Here is a 25,028-nt window from a genome sequence, read left to right on the forward strand (position 1 = left end):
AGGATGAGGCAGCTTCGACTGAAACAGAGCAAACAACACCTGTAAAACAGGAGGTTTATCTGCGTGAGATGCAGCAGGAAACTGAAACATGTAGGAGATGAGTTTTAAGCAGGAGCTGATAAATTTAGGTCCTCCTTCTATCCGGACGCGCATCAGCTGACTTGGCAACAGACGCCGTTCAGCCTTGTACGGTGGCAGCCATTTTTATTACAGTATATTATCTGATTTTATGAGAGACGATTTGAATGTCATGTACAAAAGAGCAGCTGTCATGTAACGCTGATCACTTCTGACATTATGACCACCAGCCTGATATTGTGCACCTTCTCTTCTTGCAGCTAAAACAGCACCCTGAGCCGTGATCGAGGCGTGGACTAGACCTAGGACCTAGACCTTCAAGGTGTGCTCTGGTACTCGACTGCGTGCATTATCCTGCTGAGAGAGGCTGTTGCCATGTTTCCATTAAAGTGTGTACACGGTCTGCAACAACCCTTTAGTAGGTGGTACGTGCCAAACGAACATCTACATCTAAAGTCAGGGCCCGTCCACTGTCAGGTGCCACGTCACTGTTATTCTCTTCATATCTCCCTGGTTTTAATCTTACGGCTGATCGGTGTGTTACCCGTTACCTAAAGCGCATTACGTCATTCTTGTGTAAATGTGTGAGTCACGCATTTCGCGGGTCTGCTAACATGTAAGCCAGTTACAAAACCAGATCAATCTCCTCTTATTTTATTCAGATCCTCCCCTCATGTGGTGACGCTGGCAACATTTGTGCGTCCTGTGACCACTGACCTGGATTTTATTCACCTACACGGGGCATGTAACCGTCCCTCCTCCTCTCTCTTTTGTGGTGTAACTGTTTTTTTACACCGGGGGTGGCTGATAATTTGTCTTCTAGCGCAGTTGCTTGCAGAAGCGCGCTCCCCTGCTGCTGCTGCTACCGCCGGCGTTGAGACAGAGGTGGCAGATGACTGCATTAAGGCCGCGGCCGTCACTTTTCTTACACCGCGCTGACTGTTCGGTTACCTGAAACAGAAATACCACAAAAGATATCAACTTCAAGCTCTTGGCACAATCTCAACAAACAGTTGAACTGCATGTGAGTGGTAAAGAGAGGGGTGTACAGCTTGGATCTCAAGCCACTTCTCCTCTCCTTATATTTCCTTGTGGTTTGTCCCTTAAAGCCTCACGTCTCATTTAAAATAAATTCAAACTTCCTTGGTGTATAGAAAAACTGGCAACAACTCTGGTCCACAACAAAGAATGGAAAGGTGTTTTTTTTTTTCACATCCCTGGAAGTTTAACAGGTAAATAAATGTGACTGGAAAACCTGAATAATGTGCATGATAGAAAAGGACAAGGGAACGACACCTAACGGGTGAGATGGAGTGGGATGAGGGGCTGTCATGTTTTAAATTGTCACTTCACAGGTGTGAATTAGTTGTAGAAGGAGGCTGTGGAGCGCAGTTCAGCAGAGTATGGAGCGAAGTCGCTGTCAATGAAATACAGGAAAAAACGGTTTTGCCTCATCTCGCCTCCATGTCTCCGGTTCCTGCTGAGTTTTCTCCCACTAACATCAGGCCGAGAGCAACTCGTCTCAGATCACGACCGATTTTCGAAAGCCCGGCCGTGGGCGTTCTGCTCTCAAAGGTGAAAGGACTCTGACGTCAGGGACCATGTGAGCCCTGGCGAACAGCGCTGGCCGAGATGCTCTGGATTTCGCTGGTATTATAGCAGGAATCTACGACTCCATCTCCAGAGGTCACAACCTTTCAGATACGCTGCCAGCGCAAGGTGACGCTACAGTAGAATGACACCCATGCATGCGCGACATGTGGGATCTCCCCTGGCACACCACATTTCAACAGGATCATTGATATGAAAAGCAAAATATGACACAGGTGTCAGGCCCGTGTCATGTGTGCCAGATACTGACCTTGTTGCTATGATGGCTGACCACATGTCTGCGGTGCCCCGTCTCTGAATCTAGATCTGCGGTGGATTGAGTTTCCTTCCGTACTTAAATTAATTTGGTGGTGAAATTACAGGATTATAAACGGGCATTCACGCAATACGAAAAATAGACATACAAGGTACTGACATTCTAATCTCGATAATGTACACTGGTCAATAAATGCACTTCAAAAAGGCAGTTTAATAATAATTATTTTCCTAATAATAATTATAATCCTTCATAACTGGTAAATAACTAAATTAAAGTATATTTTGCATCTGTTTTTTGGCAGGATTTTTGTCTCAAACGTTGCTGTTCTCTGGAAAAAATGTAAAGAAACTTAACGTTACTGAATTAATAAATTGGCAGTTGAGCAAATTTTTTACCCCGATGTGAGGACACTGGGTGTTAGTGGAGCAGCACCACCTAGTGGTCTCATTAAGCAGAACATAACACGGCTGTTCATTATTTAACCTTTTATTATTTTTGTAAGTTTTCCAATTACATAAAAAGGAACAAAACGTTTTTTTAAAAAAGCAGAAACTGGATACAACACATGGGGAGTTTAATGCCACACAACATTGTCTATTGAGGAAAGGACTTGACTTTCTGCTGGAGTAATGATTCATTTGTGTGAACTGCAAACACCTTGTTTTCTACCTCTTTTCAAAGATGAGAGGTTTTTCTGGTGTTTTGGAATCCAAATTTCATACTGTCAAATGACCTAGAGACAAGAAATTACACAACACAGTAACAACCAAGGAAAGGAACCACAAACTGAACATTTGAAGCCGTGTGGCGTTTGTGACAGATACATGTTAGCATTGTTTCTAGAGTACAAAGAGAATAGATTACATAAACCAGAAATCAGAGTTAAAAACAAACTCTTTTCCAAGGCTGGCAACAAAAACCAACATCCAAATAAGCTTAAGATCCACAGAGCTTTAAGGTTTAGTTCAGCAATCTTCATCTACATCTTATCAAAACTGTCTCAACTGTACACAAGAGGATTTGTTTTCTGTAAAAATCCTAAAGGTCTGTGCCAAATGAACACAACTCTAATGTATTTTTAGAAGAATTTGGAGTAAGAAAAACTTCAAGTGCTCCCTAAATATCTTGTGAGACACTCTGAGTTTCTCAGAGTAAAGTATCTACACTTTTCTCAGCTGACAGATCCAGTGTGGCTGATAAACAGAGGCACAGCAGAGCAGGAACATGGGACCTGTTTGCACGTTTTCAACACAAATTAGTATCTGATCAGCCTTCACTAAGAAAACATTTACAGAAAACATCTGTCCTTTTCAGCTGAGTTGTTTTTGAATATTGTTTAAATAAACCAACTAAAACGTATGCATTGTTTGTCTTTAACAGGACCACGAGAACTGGAATGAGCGACATGTTCGTGTCTGAGCCTCGCTGTCGAAGGCTTCGAGCTACGCAGTGCACTGTCGAGGTGGAGAGAGTGAGGAGGATGATGAAGGGAAGAGGACTCTTAACCATGGGTGGTGTCATCCTCCACAAAGTCTTTGGCCTGCTCTGCTGTGATCACATCGATGTGACTCACCTATAAACACAGACACACGGTTAATCAATCAATGACTAAGCAGCTACTTACAAAACCTGAAGAACCCAAAAAGGAAAAGATTTGAGCACAGAGCAAAACTGGGGAGCTGCCACACCGCAGGATTACGTTCGGATGACTGCTCTGTGTGTTTTAATCTGGTTTTCTGTACAATTAATGCGATAATTATGTTTTCAAATTTACCACGAAGCTTTGTTTTGTAATTTTAAATCCTTAACCTTTGAAATCAAATGTGTCACCAGCAGTTATGTCTACACCAGCACACTTTGGATTACCCTGTGGTTTTGTCACGGTTTGAGCAATTGTAAAAATTCCCACGCTTTCTGAAAGCTGTGACGTTCTGCTTTACAGCCAATGTGGTGTAATTATGGTAAAGATATTACACTCTTATAACGTGCAGTAAACGGTAAATAACTACTAGAAACTGAAAGTTTCAGTCCTGTTAGACAACAGTCAAAATAAGCTAAAGACAGTCCAGGCAGAGGTTCTAAGGCACAGGTATTAAAGGGTTAAGTTAAGCTTTTTTTGGTCAGTTTGGCCAAATTTTCACAGGATTAGATCAATTGTGGTGCTCATGAAGCGTCTAGACATACGTGAAAGGAAATCAAGGAGCAAGCTGTTATTGCTGATGTGACAAATGAAGATACGGTTTATACAGCTTATCTATATGCTATTTTGAAGATAGAAACAAGAACTGAAATAAACTGAGTTTGGTGTGAACTGAATTTTGAGTTCAACTTGTCACCGTCAGTTTCGAACAAACACCCCATGTTGACTCAACAAACATTTTCTCCTCCCGACTCTTTTTTCTCCGGAAAGTATTACTAAGATCCACAAAGTTCTCTGCTAGTTCGTGTTTTGGTTTGGTTGGTTTGTAAACCAGCTTGTACGCGTATAGCTACCACCAACTAAACTGCAGTGTAGAGTGTGGATCAGTAGATTTACAGCGAGCAGTGTTTGCTTTCTTAACTACATCCTGTAGTGCAGCACACACCACAGGATGTAGTTAAGAAAGCAAAGCACGTGCAATTATTTTTAAACACTGTAGAGTGTGCAATTTGAGATTAGATAATACACTGCATGGCCAATAAACGAGTCGCCCACAAAAAACACGGTGAGGAGGGGGGGGCTGTGATTATAGCATCATTCTCTGTGGCAGTGTTTCATTAAGCTTCTGCAGTGTCACAAGATTTATTTCCATCCAGTGTTGCACTCATTTTCCACAACGTTGTTTGAGAAATGAGAAGCTGGGGTTAAATAATTTGTCGCCAGCTGAAAGGTAATCTACCACGCAGTAATTATCCAACTGGAGGCTTGTACCTATTTGCTTAGTTACATCCAGGTGGTGTATATCTGTGACGTTTCTCTTTCAGTGTGTGATGACAAAAAACCTCCCGTGGTCTGAGCTCAGCCTCACCTTGTTTCTGAATTTGACTCCGTAGAACTTGTCAGCAGACTCCAGCAGCTCAGGTCTGAAGGTGGTAGTGATGAACTGGGCGTGTCCTGCCAGCTCAACGATCATGTCTGAAATGACACAATATGAATTTAAATATAACACAAACATATTGTCTTGTTGCTTGGTGAGAACAGCCCTCATACTTGGCTATATTAGATTATGCTAGTGTCCATCTTTATTGTATTTATGCAGATCACATTCCCTTAACTTTCTCTATGTTCACACTCCAAGAGTTTTACCTGAGACTGCCTTTCTGTGCTGGGCATCAAGGGCCTGGTCGATCTCATCAAACAGGTAGAAAGGAGCAGGGTCACACTTCTGAATGGCAAATATCAGGGCCAGAGCCACGAGAGACTTCTGACCTCCAGACAGCTGCTGCATCTCCCTCATCTCACCCTGTTTCCCTGTGAACGACACCTACAGACAACACACAGAGTAAGACGATCAAATTACACCCAAACATAAATACATTTAGTGTCACCTAGGGATGGGCATCGAGTTCTTTAAAAGAACTGGTCCCAACTGATTCAATTCATCAACATCATTAGCATTCATGCTTATCGATTGTTTTCATGCCAAGTCTTTAGGTCGAACGTGATGCTCCAAGACAACAAGGAAGACGCCACGGTGGAGAGACTGAAGCGACAGAAAGTGTGGCTTCACTTCTCCTGAAGGGACTGTAACCGTGCAACATGCAACTTAGGCAGCAATGTCATTTCAAGCAAGGGCGGCAATACCACCAGCATGCTGAAGCATTTGTCGACGATGCACGGCATCAAATACCGAGAGTTCCGTGTGTTCGACAATCTCCGGTCAACAAGTGCAGCTGCCACCAAGTCTCAGCAGAGCAGCGCTAGTGAGGATCCAGTGACCGATTCCCTATTTGTTTACTTACACAACCTCTCATCTCATGTTTGGAAGTTCAATAAAAATGTCTGTGGTTTACATGAAACTACAAACGGCTGCTTTTTCTAAACTGAAGATTCACAGGAGGAACTGATGAGGGAATCGATAAAGTATCAGATGGATATAAAATAGTCTGCGTTGATTTGGGTCAAACAATGAAGTGGAAAACACTCTCACCCTGATGCCGACTCCAGTGAACTGGTCCACGGAGGGAACACTGCTCTGTGAGCCAGAGCCCTTCTCGCTGTCTGCTCCCCCCTCTCCCTCATCCTGGGACTGGCTGCCTTCAGCATCTCCCTTCTTCATCACCAGCGTAGCTTTGCCACCTGGTACCAGTTTCTGGAAAACTTCACTGAAGTTCTTTGACACCTGAGAGAAGGTGAAAAGATGACCAGATTCAACCAAATTCTTCTGATTAAAAAGCACAAATGATCTGACACGCCAGTCTAACAAAAAGAATGGTACGTAAACACACAAGTTTTATGTATATGACACAAATGTGAGTGTTTGATCTTGTCAGATGTGCATCGTACCTGTTTAAAGGTGAGCTGGATGGCCTCATATTTGCGCAGCTCCAAGACATTCATGAGCTCCATGATAGATTTGTAGCCACGGTCCAGTTCATCTTGACGCTTGATGAGCTTTTCCTTCTGTTCAGAGAAGTTCACAAACTGGTCCAGAGCCTTCTTGTTGACGTGGCTGTACTTCTTCAGCTCTGTGTTGCACTGCTCCAGTTTTCTGAACAACTGTTGGAGGAGGGAAAAATAAAACACCAGCACCGTCAGCTGCAGTCTGTCAGTGTCTTTAAAGTTATACAATGGTATGAATTATGACTGACTATTGCATTTTTAATCAGCATTGGTTGTGCATTTTAGAGCTTCTCCACTACTGTTGCTAACTATATAATATTTTAAGGTGTACACTTGGAGAGGCTTTGAGGAAGGACACATTACATGCATGTTTCCTTAGTAGTGTCATTCTGACTTTCAATATGTCCTTAATTTGATACACACACAAGTTTGGCAAATGCTATAAAGTTCCGTTTGTGTTCCAGTCACTGAATGAGACATTTTGTTGCACGGTGCATTTCATTAAAGTATCCTGCGAGCTTCTATTCATATCTGAAGAAGACAGGGCCTGATTAATTAAGAACCTCATAGCCGCGCCACGCACTCTCCAAAACTCTTTAAATCACTAATGACCCAGGGAACATGAGCAAGTGCCATTATTACTTGGCCCTCTCATCCACTTCTGCAATCAATGGCACCATCTTGCCTTGCCTTGCAGCGTCCCGTGGAGAAAGATTAACTACATGGAGTGTTTATGAGAAAGTGTGATGCTATTTTTGGGATCGTCGAAGAGAGGATTTGACACACACACACACACACACAGTGCATGCTCAGACACTTATGAAGGATGCATTCAAGTCCACTCAACTCTCAGCGTTTGCTCCCAGAGGCAGCTGGCTGAGGAAAATCAGACAGAGCACTAACTAGTGGCTGAGTCACTGGTGAGTGGGTGGGATGCGATGGCCACGGGCTTCTTTCCTAAAGAGATCTGAGTGTAGCTGTATGTGTGTGTGTGTGTGTGCGCATATTCCCAAAGGATACTCGGGAAATAACAGAAGACGCACAGGAAGACTGGCCTCAGTAGACCTACTTAATTATTGAGCCATTATGCCTTTAGTGTCAGTGTGAACTCAAACTGTACATGGAAGGTCATGCTGCTCCACGGAGCATTTCAAACTCATTCAACTCAAATTAGTTTTTTTTTTAGTCCAAAAATGATTCGTATCTCATTTTCAACTCCAAAATTCAAATCTCTCTACCCTGCTCCAAACTGGATTAGGTGGACAGGAGAATACATTTTAGAAAATTCAATTTTAGAAGCAGATCCTTTACATGATTCCCAATAACAGCTGAAGCTAATTAAATGCTGCTGTGTTGTACATAATAGTTATGATGTAGCTACCGCACAGATCTGCAGCCTCCTCAGAAATGTCACTACATGTTGTGGCAACAGCTGTGATTAGTCCATAGTGCATTCCCTCATTCGGTCCATCAGCAGCCATGCACAGAAAATGATCCCTCCTCCTGCCTCCTACTCACCATCTACTCAAACATCTGCTCTTTTTTGTGTTGCAGTGATTTCGGTAAAATTAACCGTTCATCAATGGTATGAAGTTCAACACTTGCTGCTCAGTTCCAATCACCATTGTTTGAAACACCCAGACAAACACCTGACTAATATTTCAGTGGTGTAAACATACACACACACACATATGCATATATATGTGTGTGTGTGTGTATATATATATATAACATATACGTCATACATGCGTAAACTGCTTGAAGAAGTGTGACCCACGCTTAATATCACTCTGTATGACGTGTTTACAACTCGTTCCACTGACACCAAGTGGCCCAAACAAGTAAAATAATTTGTCACTGCTTTCATTTTCTGACTTCTGTAGATGTTGTCTGGTAGAAAGAGAAAACATAAAAGCCATCCTGAAATATCACAGAGCACTGTGTGTGTTTACCTGTTTGAGTGTGAGGGTCTGGTACTTCTCAAAGGCCTCCTGAGGCAGCGAGCCAAGCTCTCTGATTTTTTTCATGCACTCCTCTTTCTTCTTGAGCAGCATGCCCTGTCTGTTGGTCATTTTCTCCAGCTCCTTGGTGTCGTGGTTGATGGCATCATTCTGTTCTTTCTCTATGTTCTTCCATCGCTCCATGCTCTTTATGTGGTCCTTGATCTCCCCCTCCGTTTTGTCGATTAGAGAATCCAGATCTGGGGAAGGTGATAAGAGAAAAGTAGGTGACGCTGGATTCTGTAGCCACTGAAAATACAGCTCTCATCAGAGCTGATGCAGAGTCACACTTTGTTGAAAAGCAAAAGAAAACCAGTTATTAAGCTCAATGATAAATGGTAATATGACAACTGAATATAATTCCTACTTACTCTATTCTAAAATAAGATCATTATTTGAATATGTCTTTGATTAGTTAACATCAACGATTACATGTGAATTGATGCAAATGAATTCTATTCAGGAACAAGGGCATTCTGATAACAACACCCTATCAACCACATCTGAGTCATGACGCCACTAGAACATTTATACAACTGTGCTATCAGGCCGTCCATGCAAGAACATATAATCCCAACTGTGAGTCAAACATAACATAGCAATTCTCACCATCTGGCTGATATGACAAGGAGCACAGTCTCTCCATTTAGACTCTGTTAGCAAGAAACTATGCTCAAGGTTTAATTCATTAAAACAGATTATAAATATGAGAAATAATATAAAATAATACACAGTAGTTTTAATTTGATTGCTGTGCCTCTTTTTCCTAACATAGGAGTCTCAGCCCATTTATTACAATTATAGTATAGTATAGTCAGTTTGTGATGAGCCCGAGACTCCAGAAAACTATGCAGTAATAGAAAAGAAAAGTAACAGCGAGTTCTCACACGTGGTCAGAAATGCTGATTAAAAGTACTGTTATACATTTAGAGAACGCAAAAACTGAGCTGTCCAATAAATAAATGATTCAAAAAAACTGACACTGTGCTGACACAAATTACCCCTTCAGTGATTTTTTTCTTGAACTTTACTATTGTGCCTGTTGTGTAAGTACAATGCGATACCTTCTGATCGAGACAAAGTGTCTTTGACACGTTTGTTGATGCCGTCCAGCTCAGATGTTGTGGCTGTGAGCACTGTGCCTCCCTCTGTCTCTCGCAGTTCGTTCAGCTCCTGTGTCAAGGCGAATTAGGTAACAGCAAAAAAGAGGGTCATACAAATGCAAAGCCCCCTTTTCCTAACTAGTACGGATGAAAGCCCTGAATCCAAAAGGCTTACAACGGTTCACACTTTTAACACATTACCTGAATGATCAGATGAAAACAAGACATATGAACTCTGGGTTTTTATGCAACCCAGGACATATTATTAATCAAATATATCAAGATATCATATGTATAAGTACACCTTAATCAACAAATGTCAACAATATGTAAATATTTTACTACATAATGGGTCTAGGATGTTTAAAGGGACAGTGTACCTGCTCCACTTGGTCGAGACGTTTCCGTAAGTTCTCATTGAGGTACGTTTCCACTCTGGTCATGATGCCCTCCAGCTTGATCCTTTCATTCAACAACTGTCTGTTGTCCTGTGAGTGGACAAAGGGATCAACACAATACAGTTACTCATATTATGTCTTTGCCACATGTACACAAACAAGAGACATTAGCGAATTTCCAGGAACTCAGTACCTTAATCATGTTTTGTTTCTGTCTTAACAACACCTTGATTGCCTCTGTGTCATAACAATAGTTATTATTCAGTCTCCATAAAACAATGGAATTGTGCATCAAAAGTCTCTGGTTAACATGTACACCTGTAGTCGTTTGGACAAAAGGTTTCAGCTGTAGTTGTTTGTGAACCATAATAAAAGGCAGCGGTTACTATAGTAGCCAGCACACAGACCCTTATATTTGTACATTCTCTTATGTACAACAATGAGTCATAAATACAAAACTAAGTGTTGTATTGTGAGCAATATGATTCGACAAATGCCAAACACTGCAGTGCCATGCATGAAAGGCTATATGTTGCGGGGGTGAGGCTGTTGCACAACGATAACAGGCATCACTGAGAGTTCACTGAGGTGAGAGCTGAGAGCAGCTGGCAGGGGAAGAGAAAGAGGGGGCAATACTGGATCACAAGAACATCCCACACACAGCTGCTGCCTGCTACTCTCACCTTAGTCAGATCGTGTTTGAATACACTAGCAGTAGGCGGAGAATGGAGGGAAACCGAAACAACAAAATGTAGGTAACAGGCATATTATGTTCTGTTTATTATATTACGTTCTCTGAACTACATGTAGGGATGTGTGATCCACTTTTTCTAAAAAGGTTCAACATCCCAGCTGCAAACGCTGAGACACTGTGTCAATGAAGACCAGACACAGTGGACGGACCTGCCCATCAACAACTGGAAGCGGTTGGTGATTTATGCACTAAATGTGTTATATTTTATGCTTTTTCTTTTATTTGTAAACTTATCTTTTGAAAGTTGTAAGGTAAATTCCAAGTTGATGGATTTAACATAGGGTGATCGTCGTTCTTCAGTAAAACGGGAAGCATCAAATAATCCAAAAACTATGAAGAACATTACTAAGAACCCAAAACAATAATTTGCAGCTGCATCAAGAGATGACTTTCACAACCAAGGTGATAGGTTTAGTAAATTTAAAAAGAAACACTAAGGGACAAAGAAACTCTAAACTAACAAGTGGTCAATTGAAAAAACAAGAAGTGATTTATAATGTGGATATTTCTAGGAAGAATTACGATGCTTAAAAGTGTTATGTGGATCATTGTGGATCATTTCTTTCCATAATAATTTATTAATAATATACTGTTTGTTATACTTTCTTTGAGATCTCCTTTAACTGCATGTCGTGGGTTCACAGCCGGCAAATGCAAATGCAACACCTGGAATCAACTCAGGCGTTTTACCTACTTAAATGATGAAGGATTGATGATGATGATGATGATGAGGGAATAGCCCATGTGATTTTGAGTCAACTGTCTAATTACTTTTGTCATTTGGATGTAAACACCTTCAAATTACAGCTGAGAGTCTGCACTTTAAAATGATTTCATAATGATTTTATAACTGTATCTTTAACATGTTTTGGTGTACAGCTAATATAACAAAACTTGTGTCCGTGTCCAAACATATATGGCCCTAACTGTACGCCTTTGTCCCAAACGGTTTCCTGACCTGCTGCAGCTGACGAATCTCGTCATTGAGGTCATCAACTCTCCTCTGGTCCTCCAGGCTGAGCTGTGAGAGCAGATCTGTACCCAGCTCGGCCTTCAGCGACTCCCTGGTGGACTCCATTGCATGGAGGCTGGCCTCCAAACTTTGAAGACTGCGTTGCTGAAGACGAAGAAGAGGGTGATTCAGTTAGTGAACCTTAAACGGTGTAAATGTAAAGTTTAAATTATCATTAACCACAGTGTATATTATCACCTTGGGCATGAAGGTCTTCTCTGATTGCTGCCTCTTCTCCTTCAACATCTTCATTTCTGACAAAATACTGTCTCTGGATGCCTTAAACTTCCTCTGTTGTGTCTCAATTTGCTGCATCTGGTTCATCAGTTGGTCAATTTCATTGTTGATGCGTAGAGTCAAAGGTTAAGGAAGTACAGTATGTGCCAGTGTTTAAGATGAGCCTTTAAATATTTTCCAAGGAGTCATTTGGCAAAGAAATAAGTTAGCTTAGTTCTGTGATCCAACAAGTTTCACTTTCAGTCCAACATATGTTAAAATAGATAATATTGTAGCAGCTATAGGACAGCACTGCCCATGACTGTTTTAGACAGGCACATTATTAGGCAGGCGGTTGTAATGTTGTGTTTCTCAAATATTTTGTTAGAATGTTTGCTGGGGAATGGAAAGGATTACTGTCCAATAAAGGGATACACAGCTTGGTACAGATTAAATAAAATGCTATTGAACCCAATCCCTGAGCAACGGGGGTCGTTCTGTTGAAACTGTTAGCAAACACAGCCATGGGGCAGTTTGTACAGCTTGTTCTGTTCAACCCGGAGCTTCAATAATGAGATTAGGTCCTCACGGGAAGGTGCTGTCATTGTAGATATTAAGACGGAGGATTATGGAAGGTTGCACATACTCATCATGAAGCCAATTTAACAGACAGACTTATTGATCTTCCACAACTTCCACACTCAGCTGGGCCTTTGAGGTTTTAGGGACTCAATAAACAGTTGGTAAATCAATCTGCTGCTGTAAAAGGGATAAGAGGACTTCCTTAAATTAGAACGAACTGGCGAGGTGCATGGCCGTAATCTCATGCTTGTCAACAGGGCAGCGGTGATGAACAAAAGGGCTTATAAATAATTAATCTGTTTTCTGACTCACTGCTCCAGGAGTAATTGACCAGGGCCATGTCATCAGCACTTTCGCCTGCTTCCCCCGCCTACTCGCATAAACATGTAATCACCAGGTGCACACTTTAACCAGCAAACATTACTGGCAATGAGTGAGAAGCTACAAACCATCACACAGGTGTGCAAACACACATCTTATCATACCTGGGCGGAAGTGACCATTTTCATAAATGTACTGTACATGCAAATGCAAATCCTCTTTGATCCACTTGCTTTTCAATCATGAGCTGTCCAGCGGTGAGTCATGGTTTCAGCCGATATGACCCCATAAACACTAATCTGTCTTGAACCTCTTAAACCACGTCACTGCATCTGAGGCAGCCTCCTGCTGGCTTTCAGGAAGCTACATAACCCAGATGGATTTAAAATACAGGCTGAGCCTTATGACATCAACTCCAAATGAGTGAGGGAGCTTTAACTTTTTTCATTGGAGTTCATAGACAAAGGAAATTCTGTCTCATACAATGCAAAGTGACGAAGAAAATTAAATATTTATAAGTGAATTTCTCACTGACTGCATTCAATGGTTTTAAATACATATATATATATATGGTTAGTTTCTAATTTTGAACATAATAACATTTATTCTGCTGTGATGTACTCATCCCATTTTAGGTGATAATCAATAAATCACACTAGAGGAAAAATGTCCTCATTAACAATTATTATTATTTTTTTTTTTACATTAAATTGCTAACAGATTTTATTTTCACTAATATTGCAAATATATCAGCAGTACTAGAAATGTTTTAATAGAAAGGATATGTTCAATGTTCCTGCGCAGGTTCTCGTTGAGCTTAGCCTCCAGCTCACTCAGCTCCTCTTCAGCCTTCCTCATGTCTTTCTGGAGTTCCAGACGAGACTTTCTAGTGTCGTAGTAGCCTCCCGTCAGAGCTCCACGGTGGCTCACCTGGTCACCTAGGAGGTCCAACCACAATGGACTGAATATTAAAAAAAAATACTAGAAAAGCATAACACATCTAAGACTCAGGTTAAATGTGCTGCCAGAGGACACACTGCTCATTTCAATCCAACATCTTCCAGTTACCAATTAGCTGGACCCTCTGTTAAGGAGGCTTCTTTCTTATACAGTAGCAGCACAACCAAAGGTCAATCAGCATAAAATTTGGGCTACTCAGTTGTAAAGTTAACAGTTACAAAATCAAAAATTGATATTTACATGTATACACACACACACAATTTATATATACACACACACACACACACACCATTATAAATAGCAAACAACTGTTTCAGGACAGTTTACCTTCCAAAGTTATACAGTCCATGGTGAAAGCTCGAGCCAGCTGAGTGGAAACCTCCATGCTGCGACAAATCAGTGTCTTTCCAAAAACATGCTTGAAGGCCTTGTCAAAGTTGGCGCTGTAGCGCAGCTTGCTGATCATTGGGATGGCATCCTTATAGGGGCAAAAACAAATCGTTTGGAACATAGTGGCAAGTACTGTACATCTCATTATCAAACCCAATATTAAAAAGGCTTGTTGTGATAAAATTCCAAAAGAGAAACAAATTAATTAGATAAAGTCAGCTCCAGGGTGACATGAACAGTCCTTACGTTGGTCTCTGGGTAGGCCGTGTCCCTGACATCCAGCTTGCTCAGTGGCAGGAATGTGACTTCTCCAGGAAGGTTCATTTTGTTGAACTCCATGAGTATTTTAGTGCTGACTTCATCAGTCTCCACAATATGGTAGAACAGTCTGGAAAAGAGAATTTATCACTTCTATTACAAACCATGGTTATTAACAATGGATATCAACAGTTACTCATAGAACAAGTCGACATATAAACTCTGGACGTCCTTTGTGGTTTTGATTAACAGTCAAATCATCAATGAATGTACAGATGTATAGATTTTATACCACGTCGTACATAATGTACGAATGAAGGTGAATGAACTGGTACCTGGTTACTGACCTCACATTGTTATACCAACACACACACGGGGTAAGAAAGCATCATGGGTACAAAAGGCATTGTCAAATCAATGTTAAACAAAAACTCACTCAGACAACATGTAGACAGTGAGTAACAGACGGATTCACTGTCTACATGCTGTCTGAATAACAGCATTGATTTGGCAATGCCTTTTGAATGTAGTAGTTTAACACTTTCCAACATTATTTAACCTGTGGACTTGGAACATCTGTCTTCAGATCTTAATGTGAGGACAGAGTTTAGCTGGCTGTCAGTGATTTAAAGAAACACACTGAAGACAACAACAAAAAAAACAAACACAATTGTCTTGGAGGGAAAATGTCAAAGCAATACAGACCTGGTCCCAGCAGTCACCTCCACACAGGTGTAAAAGGCAGGCTCACACTCAAAGTTATTCATGACGATGCCATGATATCCATTGATGACGTGCTGGTTAATGCCCTTACGACGGAAATGCTCAAGGACTTTGTTGATGCTGTCAATACCATTCAGAATGGCCTGAAGTGAAGAGAGCAAATATCAATGGAAAGAAAAGGTCATAACAAACTCATTAAAAAAAATTAAAAACAAATGCAACAAAATATAAACGACTGCAAATCAAACAACACACATGACTAACATTTCTGAGCATTTCTTTTGACTTTCTTTTTTCACTCTACATAGCAAAGCAGACATAATCTCATTGTGCAGCACTGAACTGAACCATGTTATACAAATGGAAAATGTGAGAGCCGAGCGATAGAATAAAAAGACAAGATGAGTCAGCCCGGCCTGGTGCAAGAAAAATAAATGCAGGACATTTGTCCAAAGGTAAAAACAGCCCGGCCGTCTATCAGCTCAGCAGACGTTATTCACAAGTGATATTTGATTGATGTATGTGCCCAGAGGAGGTGACTGGATGAGGCAGTGGAGTGAGTCATATGTAAATTTAGATAGCTATCACAAGGTGCCAGTAGCGAGGCAAATGAATGATTCTATTTGATGTACCTATCCTGACAACTGGCTGAGTCACAAAGTGAGCCCTTTGCTATAAACAGGGTGGGTTCACTTCCATTTACTTTGATTCATCTTCCCTTGCCTATTTCTTTTCTTACAATTAAAATAAGTGCAAATAGTTAACATGTCTTCACATGTGCACCTATTTTCTGAAGCAAAAACAAACATATGTAGCATGGCAGGTCTACCCATGACTTACAGTCAATGGAAAAATTAAATAACTGCATGTACGTGTGTGTGTGTGTGTGTGTACCGAGTTAAACTCTTAGTGTTGTCCATTTCTGTGCTACCACACACAGTCACATCTATCTATCATCTGAAGCTACATTATGTAAATCAAACATTACGCAGCCATGCACAGCAACACAGACCTTGCCGGTGGCCGCTCTAAGGAGCTGCTGTTTCTTCTCTAGGTCCTCTCGTTTGGCTGCCAGGGCCTGCTGCTCCGCGTTCTCCTCACGCCACAGGTAGCTGGAGGGACACACACAGTAACACACTGTTACACTTATGTCACCAGAATGGCTTCAAACTTAACTGCAGTCATGATACTAGAAAAAAAAGCAGCCAGCAACAAAAACATCCCAAAATCTAGGGCAATGTACAGCAAGAGCTGTAGATTAAAGCTGTCATCTGCCTTTTCACCTACTAGAACAAACAGTGGATGGAGAACAGAAAGCTGCATGGTTGATTAAAAATGAGACTAACATAAAATATTAATGAAACTATCACCACAAAAACCAGCCCTGTGACTCTAGTGAGTTGTGTTGAATTTAACTGCATTCCCTATAAAAAAAAACTTCTTTTATAAACTTGAGTTCAAATTAAAATCAGTTTTGAGTGACTCATTGTAAATACTAGTCAAAGGTACTTGAATGATGAACGCTGCCTTTGTCGTGTTTCCAAAAGCAGAAAACAATATATTGTATTTTCACTTTAATTTTCACCTGCAACACAATTCATTGAAGCTGAAGGAGGAAAAGCATCATACAGCAGAGGCTCCAGGTATCATTCTGTTACATAAATACACCTCATTGTTAAGTGGACTGAGAAGACCTGCTGAGATTCACAGCGGAGAATACACTGGTGTAACTTAAGACTGCCAAGCAGGAGCAGCACGACAACAACATAAATGAAGGATGAACAATTCAACCTTTACACTGAAAGTAAGATGCAGGCATGACTCATGGAAGGATTTGTCTAAATGGTATGATGCTGTACTATGCAAAAAAAAAAGGCCAAGAGCTTGAGCTGATTAAAAGGAAAAATGAGTTTCTTACTTTCTTTCACTCTGGAGTTCATCTTTCTTGTTCTTCACCTCATAATACTTTTTGTCCAGCTCCTCAACACGGGTCTTGACCTCGTTTAGGTCTTGATCAAGTTTCTAAAGACATAAGTTGAATGTGGGTCAGAGAAATTCCACTGTCAGTAGTTTAAATCACACAGATTACAGCACAAAAAATCACAGCATTTCCTTGTCAATCAGAAATATATTCCAGTCACATGCACAAGCTCACATAACACCATGAATTTGAGAAAAAAAATATCTTGTTTAGACAATAACAGCATCAAAAGACAGCAACCACAAAATACTAAAACGAAGCTGCAGTTCATCTGTGTTGTCTTACGTTGTACTGCTCGAGGTTCTTCTCCTTGTTCGTCTCCGTGTCCTCCAGGTCTTTGTGGATGGCTGCAATCTGTCTCTTTTTGTCATTGATGGCCTGGTCCAGAGACTTCAGCTCTTTCTTGATCCACTTGTCCCTTTCCTCCTTTGAGGTGAATTGACTGCCTCTGCCCTGCTTGGCATACAGGTCTGTCCTCTCCTGTGTAGCTTGAGCCAGTCTGGAAGGTGGTAGGACCGTGTAACAAGAAGCTGCATCAATGATTCATCAACAAACTGTGCATGCAGACATAACCTTGTAAGAATGTGGATGTGCACAGTCACAGTTCCCCTTTTATCCAAACCTCTCTTTGGTATGTAACAAAATGTACATTACATTTCTTTCTTGTGTCATCAAATACCAACATCACAGTTTTGGAAGGAAATACAAAAGTGGTTTATTTAGGGCCCTTTCCTTCCTGTAATTAAGGTATCCACCTGCGATTAAATACTTGGATGAAAATATCATGTACAGCCATCTTCTAAGCTCCACCTGCCAAACTGTGTTCAATATGTAATGACTCACTAATCGAGTTAGCTGCTCCACAAACCACAGCTGATGATGAGTCATCCTACCTGGAGATGCCCCGTTCCTCCTTTTCCTTCACCATGTTGAATTTGGGCTCGGTCTCCTGCAGCTCTTTTTGCTTCTCCTCAATTTTCTCCAGGAGCTTCTGACGCTCCTTCAGCAGGCGTTTCTAGGAGAACAGGAACACATTTTCACATCAAGAAATGAGACTTGCATGTGGGAATGTGACAACCAATAACAACTCTGGGAAAACACAAATGCCACACAAAGTTTGTGTCAAAAATAAACAAATAAATGAGTAAAAAAGGTCACACGGCATCAGACGCAGGGAAGGTATGCAAACTGTGCTGATGAAGACAAGCTAAACAACGGACCTTACTGTCTCCTACCAAGTGTGCAGAAAGCCAAAATCTGTCGTCCCAATCTGCTAATATACAACTCACAAGAAAACCTCTTCTACTACAATCATTTCAGGGCCGAGTCGCAATCACTCACATCTGCCTTTTCAGTTATTACTTTGTGTTCTGTGAAAGGATTTCATCTCTACTTAAGTCAAATCTGATCCAATTTCATATTTTTATTTATCATTTTCTGGCAAATAAACGTAAATACAACTGCCAGTACGGCTGAGAACTGCCAACCAGTAATGTGCCTTTTCAGGATCATATCTTTCCCCTGGATCTACCACACACACGCTCACTGATTACAGATTTTCAAGCAGGTAGTGTTGGCTGGTTGTCCTCCCCCAGGTACATCTCTCCTCCTTCCCCCGCGTTTCATCAGCCACCACAAAATCGATCAAACCAGGACCACCCAAAGCTAGTTTGGCTTTTCATTTTTCTCCAATAAGTTTTGGGTGCGGATCCGTCAGCCTAAGCCAGGTGGGCTTTATTCAACCACCAGACAGCATGCTGATGAGGTTCCACAGACAGAGCCAACAGAGCCACTATGTACGATTATTGTCTCAACAAAAGACCATATGGAGAGAAATCCATGCCAACTCTGTACACAAACCCTTAAGCCAGGAATGATGTATAGTGAAACCGGTGGTAGAGACACGGATATGCAGCGTGTATTTTGTTCATCCCACAGAGTATCTGCATGCACTTTTTGCACACACGCTGGGAGTCATGTTTTAAATCAATCAGAATATGGATGATAATCTCACATAGTGCTAACAAAACATAATAATTAAAATGTTAAAATGAAGTACATGTCAAAACAAATCAGAGACCGTTCACACACCTCTAGTCAACATAAAGGTGCAGACAAGTCTAGAACACAACTCAAGAAGAAGGCAAACACCTATTCCAGGACTAATCACGACATATGGTGCTTTTAAATTACCATGATTTAGCCTACTACCCATTTGTGGTAATATGCAGATTTACATTCTGACACATAATATGATTTTGCCTAAATGAGTGGACATTGTGTTGTCCTCCCTAGACTGAGTCACTCCACTATGAATGTTTAACATGGTTATGTTGAATTTATAGAAATAAAAGCGTGATGAAAATCACACAAATTATTACACCCAAACAACTAGACTACGTCTAAAAATGGTGAGAAATTAAACCATTTGCTTCCAAGCTGCCCACATTACACTGCCACCAAAATAAAATGATTCATCATCGTCACAAAATACTAAGATCATCTGCAGTGAAGACACCGCACAAGAGCTTTACACAATCTTCTTCCTACCTCACAAACAAAACCCTGGAATTAACGGATCACTCATCTTTTTATAATATCTCTTTAGAGGAATTAGAGGAATACATGTTAAAAAAATGGATTGGATTAAGGAGGAGGCTGGATTGATTTCTTAAGAGTTTAGGCAATTTAAAACTGGTCAGACTTGAAATTTAAGTTGTTTAAATACATTTTACGTTAAAATAAAAATCGCCACTTCAAACTTAGGAGCGTGGACCCCATGATCCTGCTACTAAACCAGCAAATATTCTGCACAAAGAACATTCAAAAACTGCACAGACTCTTTACTTCAGGTCAAGCCAAAGAGCTCTTTACATTTCTAATGTAAAGACGACAAGCTAAGCATGCAGTTGTTTCTAACAAGTGATAAGTCATTCTAAAATGAAGTTGTAAATTCATGATCGTGACTCAATGAGTCATCACTGAGCAAAATAAATATTTTGTGCTCATCTTGCCTTTCTGTGATTCACCTGCCTCACCAGCTAGTAACAGGATTGAGTGGAGTAAAGTAAAGACCACTATCCCTCTTTTCATGGAGCGATGGTGCAGGGGAAGGGGGTGGGGGTGTTGTTGGTGCAGCATCACGTGTGCTGAGTGACGCAGATGGGAGGCTTCCGTACCCTCTGTTCGCTGTTGCCTGCCAGCTCGTCCTGCAGGTCCTTGGCCTTCAGCTCCAGCTTGGTCCTCTGCTTGATCTGCTCCTGGCGTTCGGCCGACAACTGCTCCCTCTCCTCCTTCATGGCAGAGATCTTGGACTTCAGCTCGCGCACAACTCGCTCTGTCTCCTACAGAAACCAATGTAGTCAACAATGTCATGATGGACAATTTATTAAATGATTTACTGTAATATTTACTATAATGTGACATAATGTTCATCCCCAATTCCACTTCTTTGCAATGGACTTTCTTACCTCTACTTTGTCACGGGCATCCTGCTGAGCATCACGCAGCTGTCTGGATTTGTCTCCACAGGTCTCTCTCTTAGAAGATAACTGGAAAACACACATAAAAAATACTTAAGAATGTGTATTAAAGAAGTACGCAACAAAAAATAAACTGCATTGTGGGGTAATGTGATCCTTGCATTTGTACAAAATCTAAATAAGGATGACTCAGGATCAAGGATTAGTTTTTCTGCCACTTAACTTTCAATGTAAATAAATTAATATAACGGATGAGTTTTTTTTTTTTTTTAACATGTGTGGTGTTCAAAATGAAAGGTAGTAATATTTTCCCACATGGCACCAAAACAGACTGCAGAGTTACTTTATGTTAACCATTTTACTCATATAATTATGTATATATACATATGTATATGTGTGTGTGTGTGTGTGTGTGTGTCTGTGTACATCGCACATATGTTTCTCCCTCAGCTTTGTTACCTCATCGAGTTTTGCACGAGTTTCATTTAGCTCCTGGTTGTAGATGGTGTACTCCAGAGCTCTTCTCATCTTGTCCCACTTTTGGTACTGAGCCAGCTCTTCCTTCTCATCCTCCAGGGTGTGCAGACGCTCCTCAATGTACTTCAGCAGCTCATTGATCTTCTCTCGCTTCCCCTCTGGGAAAATAAATATTTGGTTGGTTTCTAAATATGCAAAACCGCAACAAACTGCACACGCAATTTTCTGGCATTTTTTGATAAAGAGGGATGAATTAAGTGTGATGCTTGGTCCATCAAAGGAAACAAAATGGGTTAAGAAGTTTTTACCTGTCTCTTTCATGAGAGAAATACTCTCCTCTTTGCGCTCATCATAAACACGTGTCCCTGCGACTTCTCTCAGCAGCTTCAGACGCTGTGAGTCCGGTGCAGTGGCCATTTGGTTGATCTGTATGAAACATTAGAATAATAACGGTAATAAACAAATAATGTCGTCGAGTTTGGTGTATGAAAATTACGTTTGGCAGTTCTTAATTTTATACAACACAAATTCTATCAAAACAATTTCTGTCAGTCTTGCTGAACACCACAAGTCATTACACAGGACTAAAAAGCATTAAGTATGGGAGGTTAGCCCCCGTTTCTCACCTTTCCCTGCTTGACAATGTAGTAGGGGTTACTGCGGGAGAAGCCGGCGCTCTCCAAAAGGTTCATGACATCATTCTTACTGCAACAAGAACAGTATATCAAATACGTGGGACTCACTAAGTTGTAATAATCTGTGCTTACAGGGACACAGTCAATCAATGTGAAGAAATACTTACGTAACCATCTTCTTGTCTAAGAAGTACTGGTCTTTCTTTGCACCAATGACACGGCGAAGGGAGACTTCCTCTTTGTCAATCTGGAGGAAGATTAGTTTATTAGAATCAGACGCGGCAGCAGAATTAGCCGGTGGCAGTGTTACGAGGCTGCATAATTAGTCTCACACTAAGTTAAAAACTACTTTGGATTTCTTGGTGTTATTTAAAAGGCCTGCCTTCATAACCAGAATAATGAGCAATGATGTATGATCAGTGGTCGCAACACTCATCAGCACTTTAGGGAGAAAATTAAATGAACAACATAATTGGATGATTATGTATCAGTTTCACTGCTAACTTGGACGCCGCCTGTACTGATTATCACCAAGACTTGATACAAATGCCAGAATCAAATGGGCCAAGTTATCCATAAAAGTCTTTATGAAAAATTAGATTTTATAGAGTATTACACTTTTTTACTGTGTAGTTAAGTTTATACAAGGATTGTAAACAAATGTGGCAATTTCACCAAAATCCTAGACTAACAAAAGCAGCAAAAACAAATAATAATGGACAAATAACCATATGCAAATTTAAGCTTTGACTTAAAAAAAGAAAACACAAAGAAACTAATTATGTACTACAGGCACACAAAAAACACAGGGTATAATCTGAGAAACTACCTAAACAGTATCAAGGTGGAAACAACCAGTATTTTGGCAGTTTAAATGATGGGATCAATACAAAAGATTTCCCGTTCCTACCGGCAGACGGTTGTCGGAGTTGTCAAATATAATCTCCACAAAAGCCGAAATAACACGTGGACCAGTTCCCTCCTAAAGTGACAGGACAGATGAGAGTCTATTTAACATCATGGTTAATTGTTCACATTTACTGTTCATTTACAGTTTTTTACAGATAAAAAAGAAAGCAAATGGATTAAAATATATTTTCTGTATATTTTCACTGATGCATGTCTAACAAATCATTCAACCTTCATGCCAGAGATTCATCAAAACTGGAATCACTAGTGTGTCTGACAGTTGCCTGAACTTACATGGAGCAAGGCCAGGCGCTGCTCAGGTCGCAGATGGCTGAATTCATCACTGAGGACAAACTGGATGGCTGAGGGAAAAAAAGAAAGAAGCCACAGTTATAAACATAATAATAACACATAAACTCAGTGACATGGACAAAACGTATAGAGATTTACATACCATAGAAAAAGTTACTTTTTCCTGATCCGTTTCTTCCCACTGTAACAGGAACAAAATAACAAAATTCAGAATGTCTTTTGAAAAACCAATGGAAGGATATCAGTCCCACGGAAAGCACATGGATTTTCTTGATACCGGAAATAGACACGTACAGCAAAGTCAATATTTGGTCATAAAAACTGGTCAACAGCAATTCAGTCTTTTCTGATGAACCTGTTGATTCCAATACTTAACATGCATGTTCAATGATGTATGATTTATGTCCAGGGACACACTTTTTGTTTGGGAATGTACATTAGCTTGTCACCTGCCAAAATAGGTATCCCTGAGAAGAGTTCTATCCTCAGCATTATACATTCAATGAGGGTGGACTGTGGTTATCTCCTTTGGCACAACAAGGGGCTGTCAATTTATGTGGGAGCACTCCTCTGAACGAAATGTTAAGATACTCACCAATGACATTGTGCTTTGGGCTAAAAGGGTCAACCACAGTTTGATCCCTGTAACTTCTGAAGCCCTGAATGATGACCTGTAAGAGAAGCCAGAGACCACCTGATCACAACACTGATGACACCATCACATTTAGCATAATCAAACTACGGTTGTACCCAATAATTTGAGGGGGAACGCAGCAGCAAATGTACACCACTTGCCACCTCATTCAGTACGCTAGCGAAAACGAATGTATTCTAATCCTGCACTAAATATTAGAGCTGTTGATTCAATTGGGTGTTATTCAGCTGTTTCGTGAGTGTAGATTTCATAACTGGGGCGCGATTTCAAATAAGGCCTTGACTGTTATTAGCTAGCGTTACATTCATTCAAGACTTAACAACACTGGACGCTTTAATAACATACGCACATAACAATGAAAAAGTCATAATACGGTAATTACCCCCAAAATGCACACAACGAAGACACTGCATGTAATAACCTAAACCATTAACAATCAGAACGGTTAAAATCCCCGAATCTACCGTTAGCCTTGCAACGTTAGCTTAGCATCTCCAAAAGGGGACGGGCAATTCAACTCGATTCAGGCGGCGCGTGCTAACACTGACGAACTAGCTACGTAGCTTGCGCCACATTTGGTATGAGCTGTCTTAATTTTGCAATTCAGTCGGTTACACTTGGAGTAAAACCTCCGACAACCACCATTCGCTGGAATAGCGTTAAGCTCGCCAAACTGATGTTAGGCCACTGGACAGTTGGCACAAGTCTGAAGTCGTTATCTTACCTGTTTGATGTACATGGCTGCCTACGCAGAGCGTCTCCTCAGCAGAATAAGGAGATAAAATCCCCCTCCACTAAACCGGAGAAGCCAGGAATTTAATAAACTTTACTTATTAATGCAAATCGTAGCATCCAAAATTTGTAAAACACTGTGCGGCAAGGGAGAATAACATGGAAAATGGCGGCGGGGGCGGGATAGATTGGATTATACCATTATGTGAAAACAAGGTTGAAACAATTATTATATACCACACTTTGTGTGAAGCGATATAATTTAGACGAAAGTTGACAATGTAAATACAATTATTCCAGTATAGTGTTAATTTTGGCCACTGTATGATACAGTTTGGACATGTTTGGGGTTTATGCACCTTCCTATTCGTGTAGTTGGTATAGTCCATCTGCCTGCCCTCTAGGCGCCAAAGACAGAGTTGTTAAAAAGAATGTCTCTCTCTTCCTGATAGAACAGGGGCGTTAAACTCATTTTAGTTTGGGGGCCACATTCAGCCCAATTTGATGTCAAGCGGTCGGGACCAGTAAGATAACGGCATAGTAGGCTATAAATAACGAAAACTCGGCAATTGGGAAGCTAAACTATCCTTAAAAAAATGAACTTTCTTAAGAAAAAAATGGCATTTATGCAGTTTGA

The 25,028-nt window shown here is 40.8% G+C and overlaps 1 protein-coding gene across 1 annotated transcript; it reads right to left on the reverse strand.

Moving 5' to 3' along the window:
- Nucleotides 1-2,418: 2,418 nt before the first annotated feature.
- Nucleotides 2,419-24,562, reverse strand: smc3 (structural maintenance of chromosomes 3). The gene is made up of 29 exons (XM_047578246.1): nucleotides 24,384-24,562; nucleotides 23,600-23,675; nucleotides 23,147-23,185; nucleotides 22,987-23,054; nucleotides 22,694-22,765; nucleotides 21,951-22,030; nucleotides 21,775-21,853; nucleotides 21,457-21,574; nucleotides 21,131-21,306; nucleotides 20,660-20,740; nucleotides 20,369-20,533; nucleotides 18,083-18,204; nucleotides 17,475-17,688; nucleotides 17,127-17,230; nucleotides 16,221-16,320; nucleotides 15,191-15,351; nucleotides 14,474-14,615; nucleotides 14,165-14,315; nucleotides 13,663-13,815; nucleotides 11,957-12,108; nucleotides 11,705-11,863; nucleotides 9,975-10,082; nucleotides 9,556-9,664; nucleotides 8,444-8,691; nucleotides 6,435-6,647; nucleotides 6,079-6,270; nucleotides 5,235-5,412; nucleotides 4,957-5,063; nucleotides 2,419-3,521 (listed from the first exon to the last, which is right to left on the reverse strand). Exons 1-29 carry the CDS (start codon nucleotides 24,396-24,398, stop codon nucleotides 3,450-3,452), a joined length of 3,654 nt encoding a protein of 1,217 aa, XP_047434202.1. The 5' UTR covers nucleotides 24,399-24,562; the 3' UTR covers nucleotides 2,419-3,449.
- Between the last annotated feature and the right edge of the window lie 466 nt (nucleotides 24,563-25,028).

Source organism: Mugil cephalus, chromosome 2 (genome assembly GCF_022458985.1).
Source record: "Mugil cephalus isolate CIBA_MC_2020 chromosome 2, CIBA_Mcephalus_1.1, whole genome shotgun sequence".
Lineage (NCBI taxonomy): Eukaryota > Metazoa > Chordata > Actinopteri > Mugiliformes > Mugilidae > Mugil > Mugil cephalus.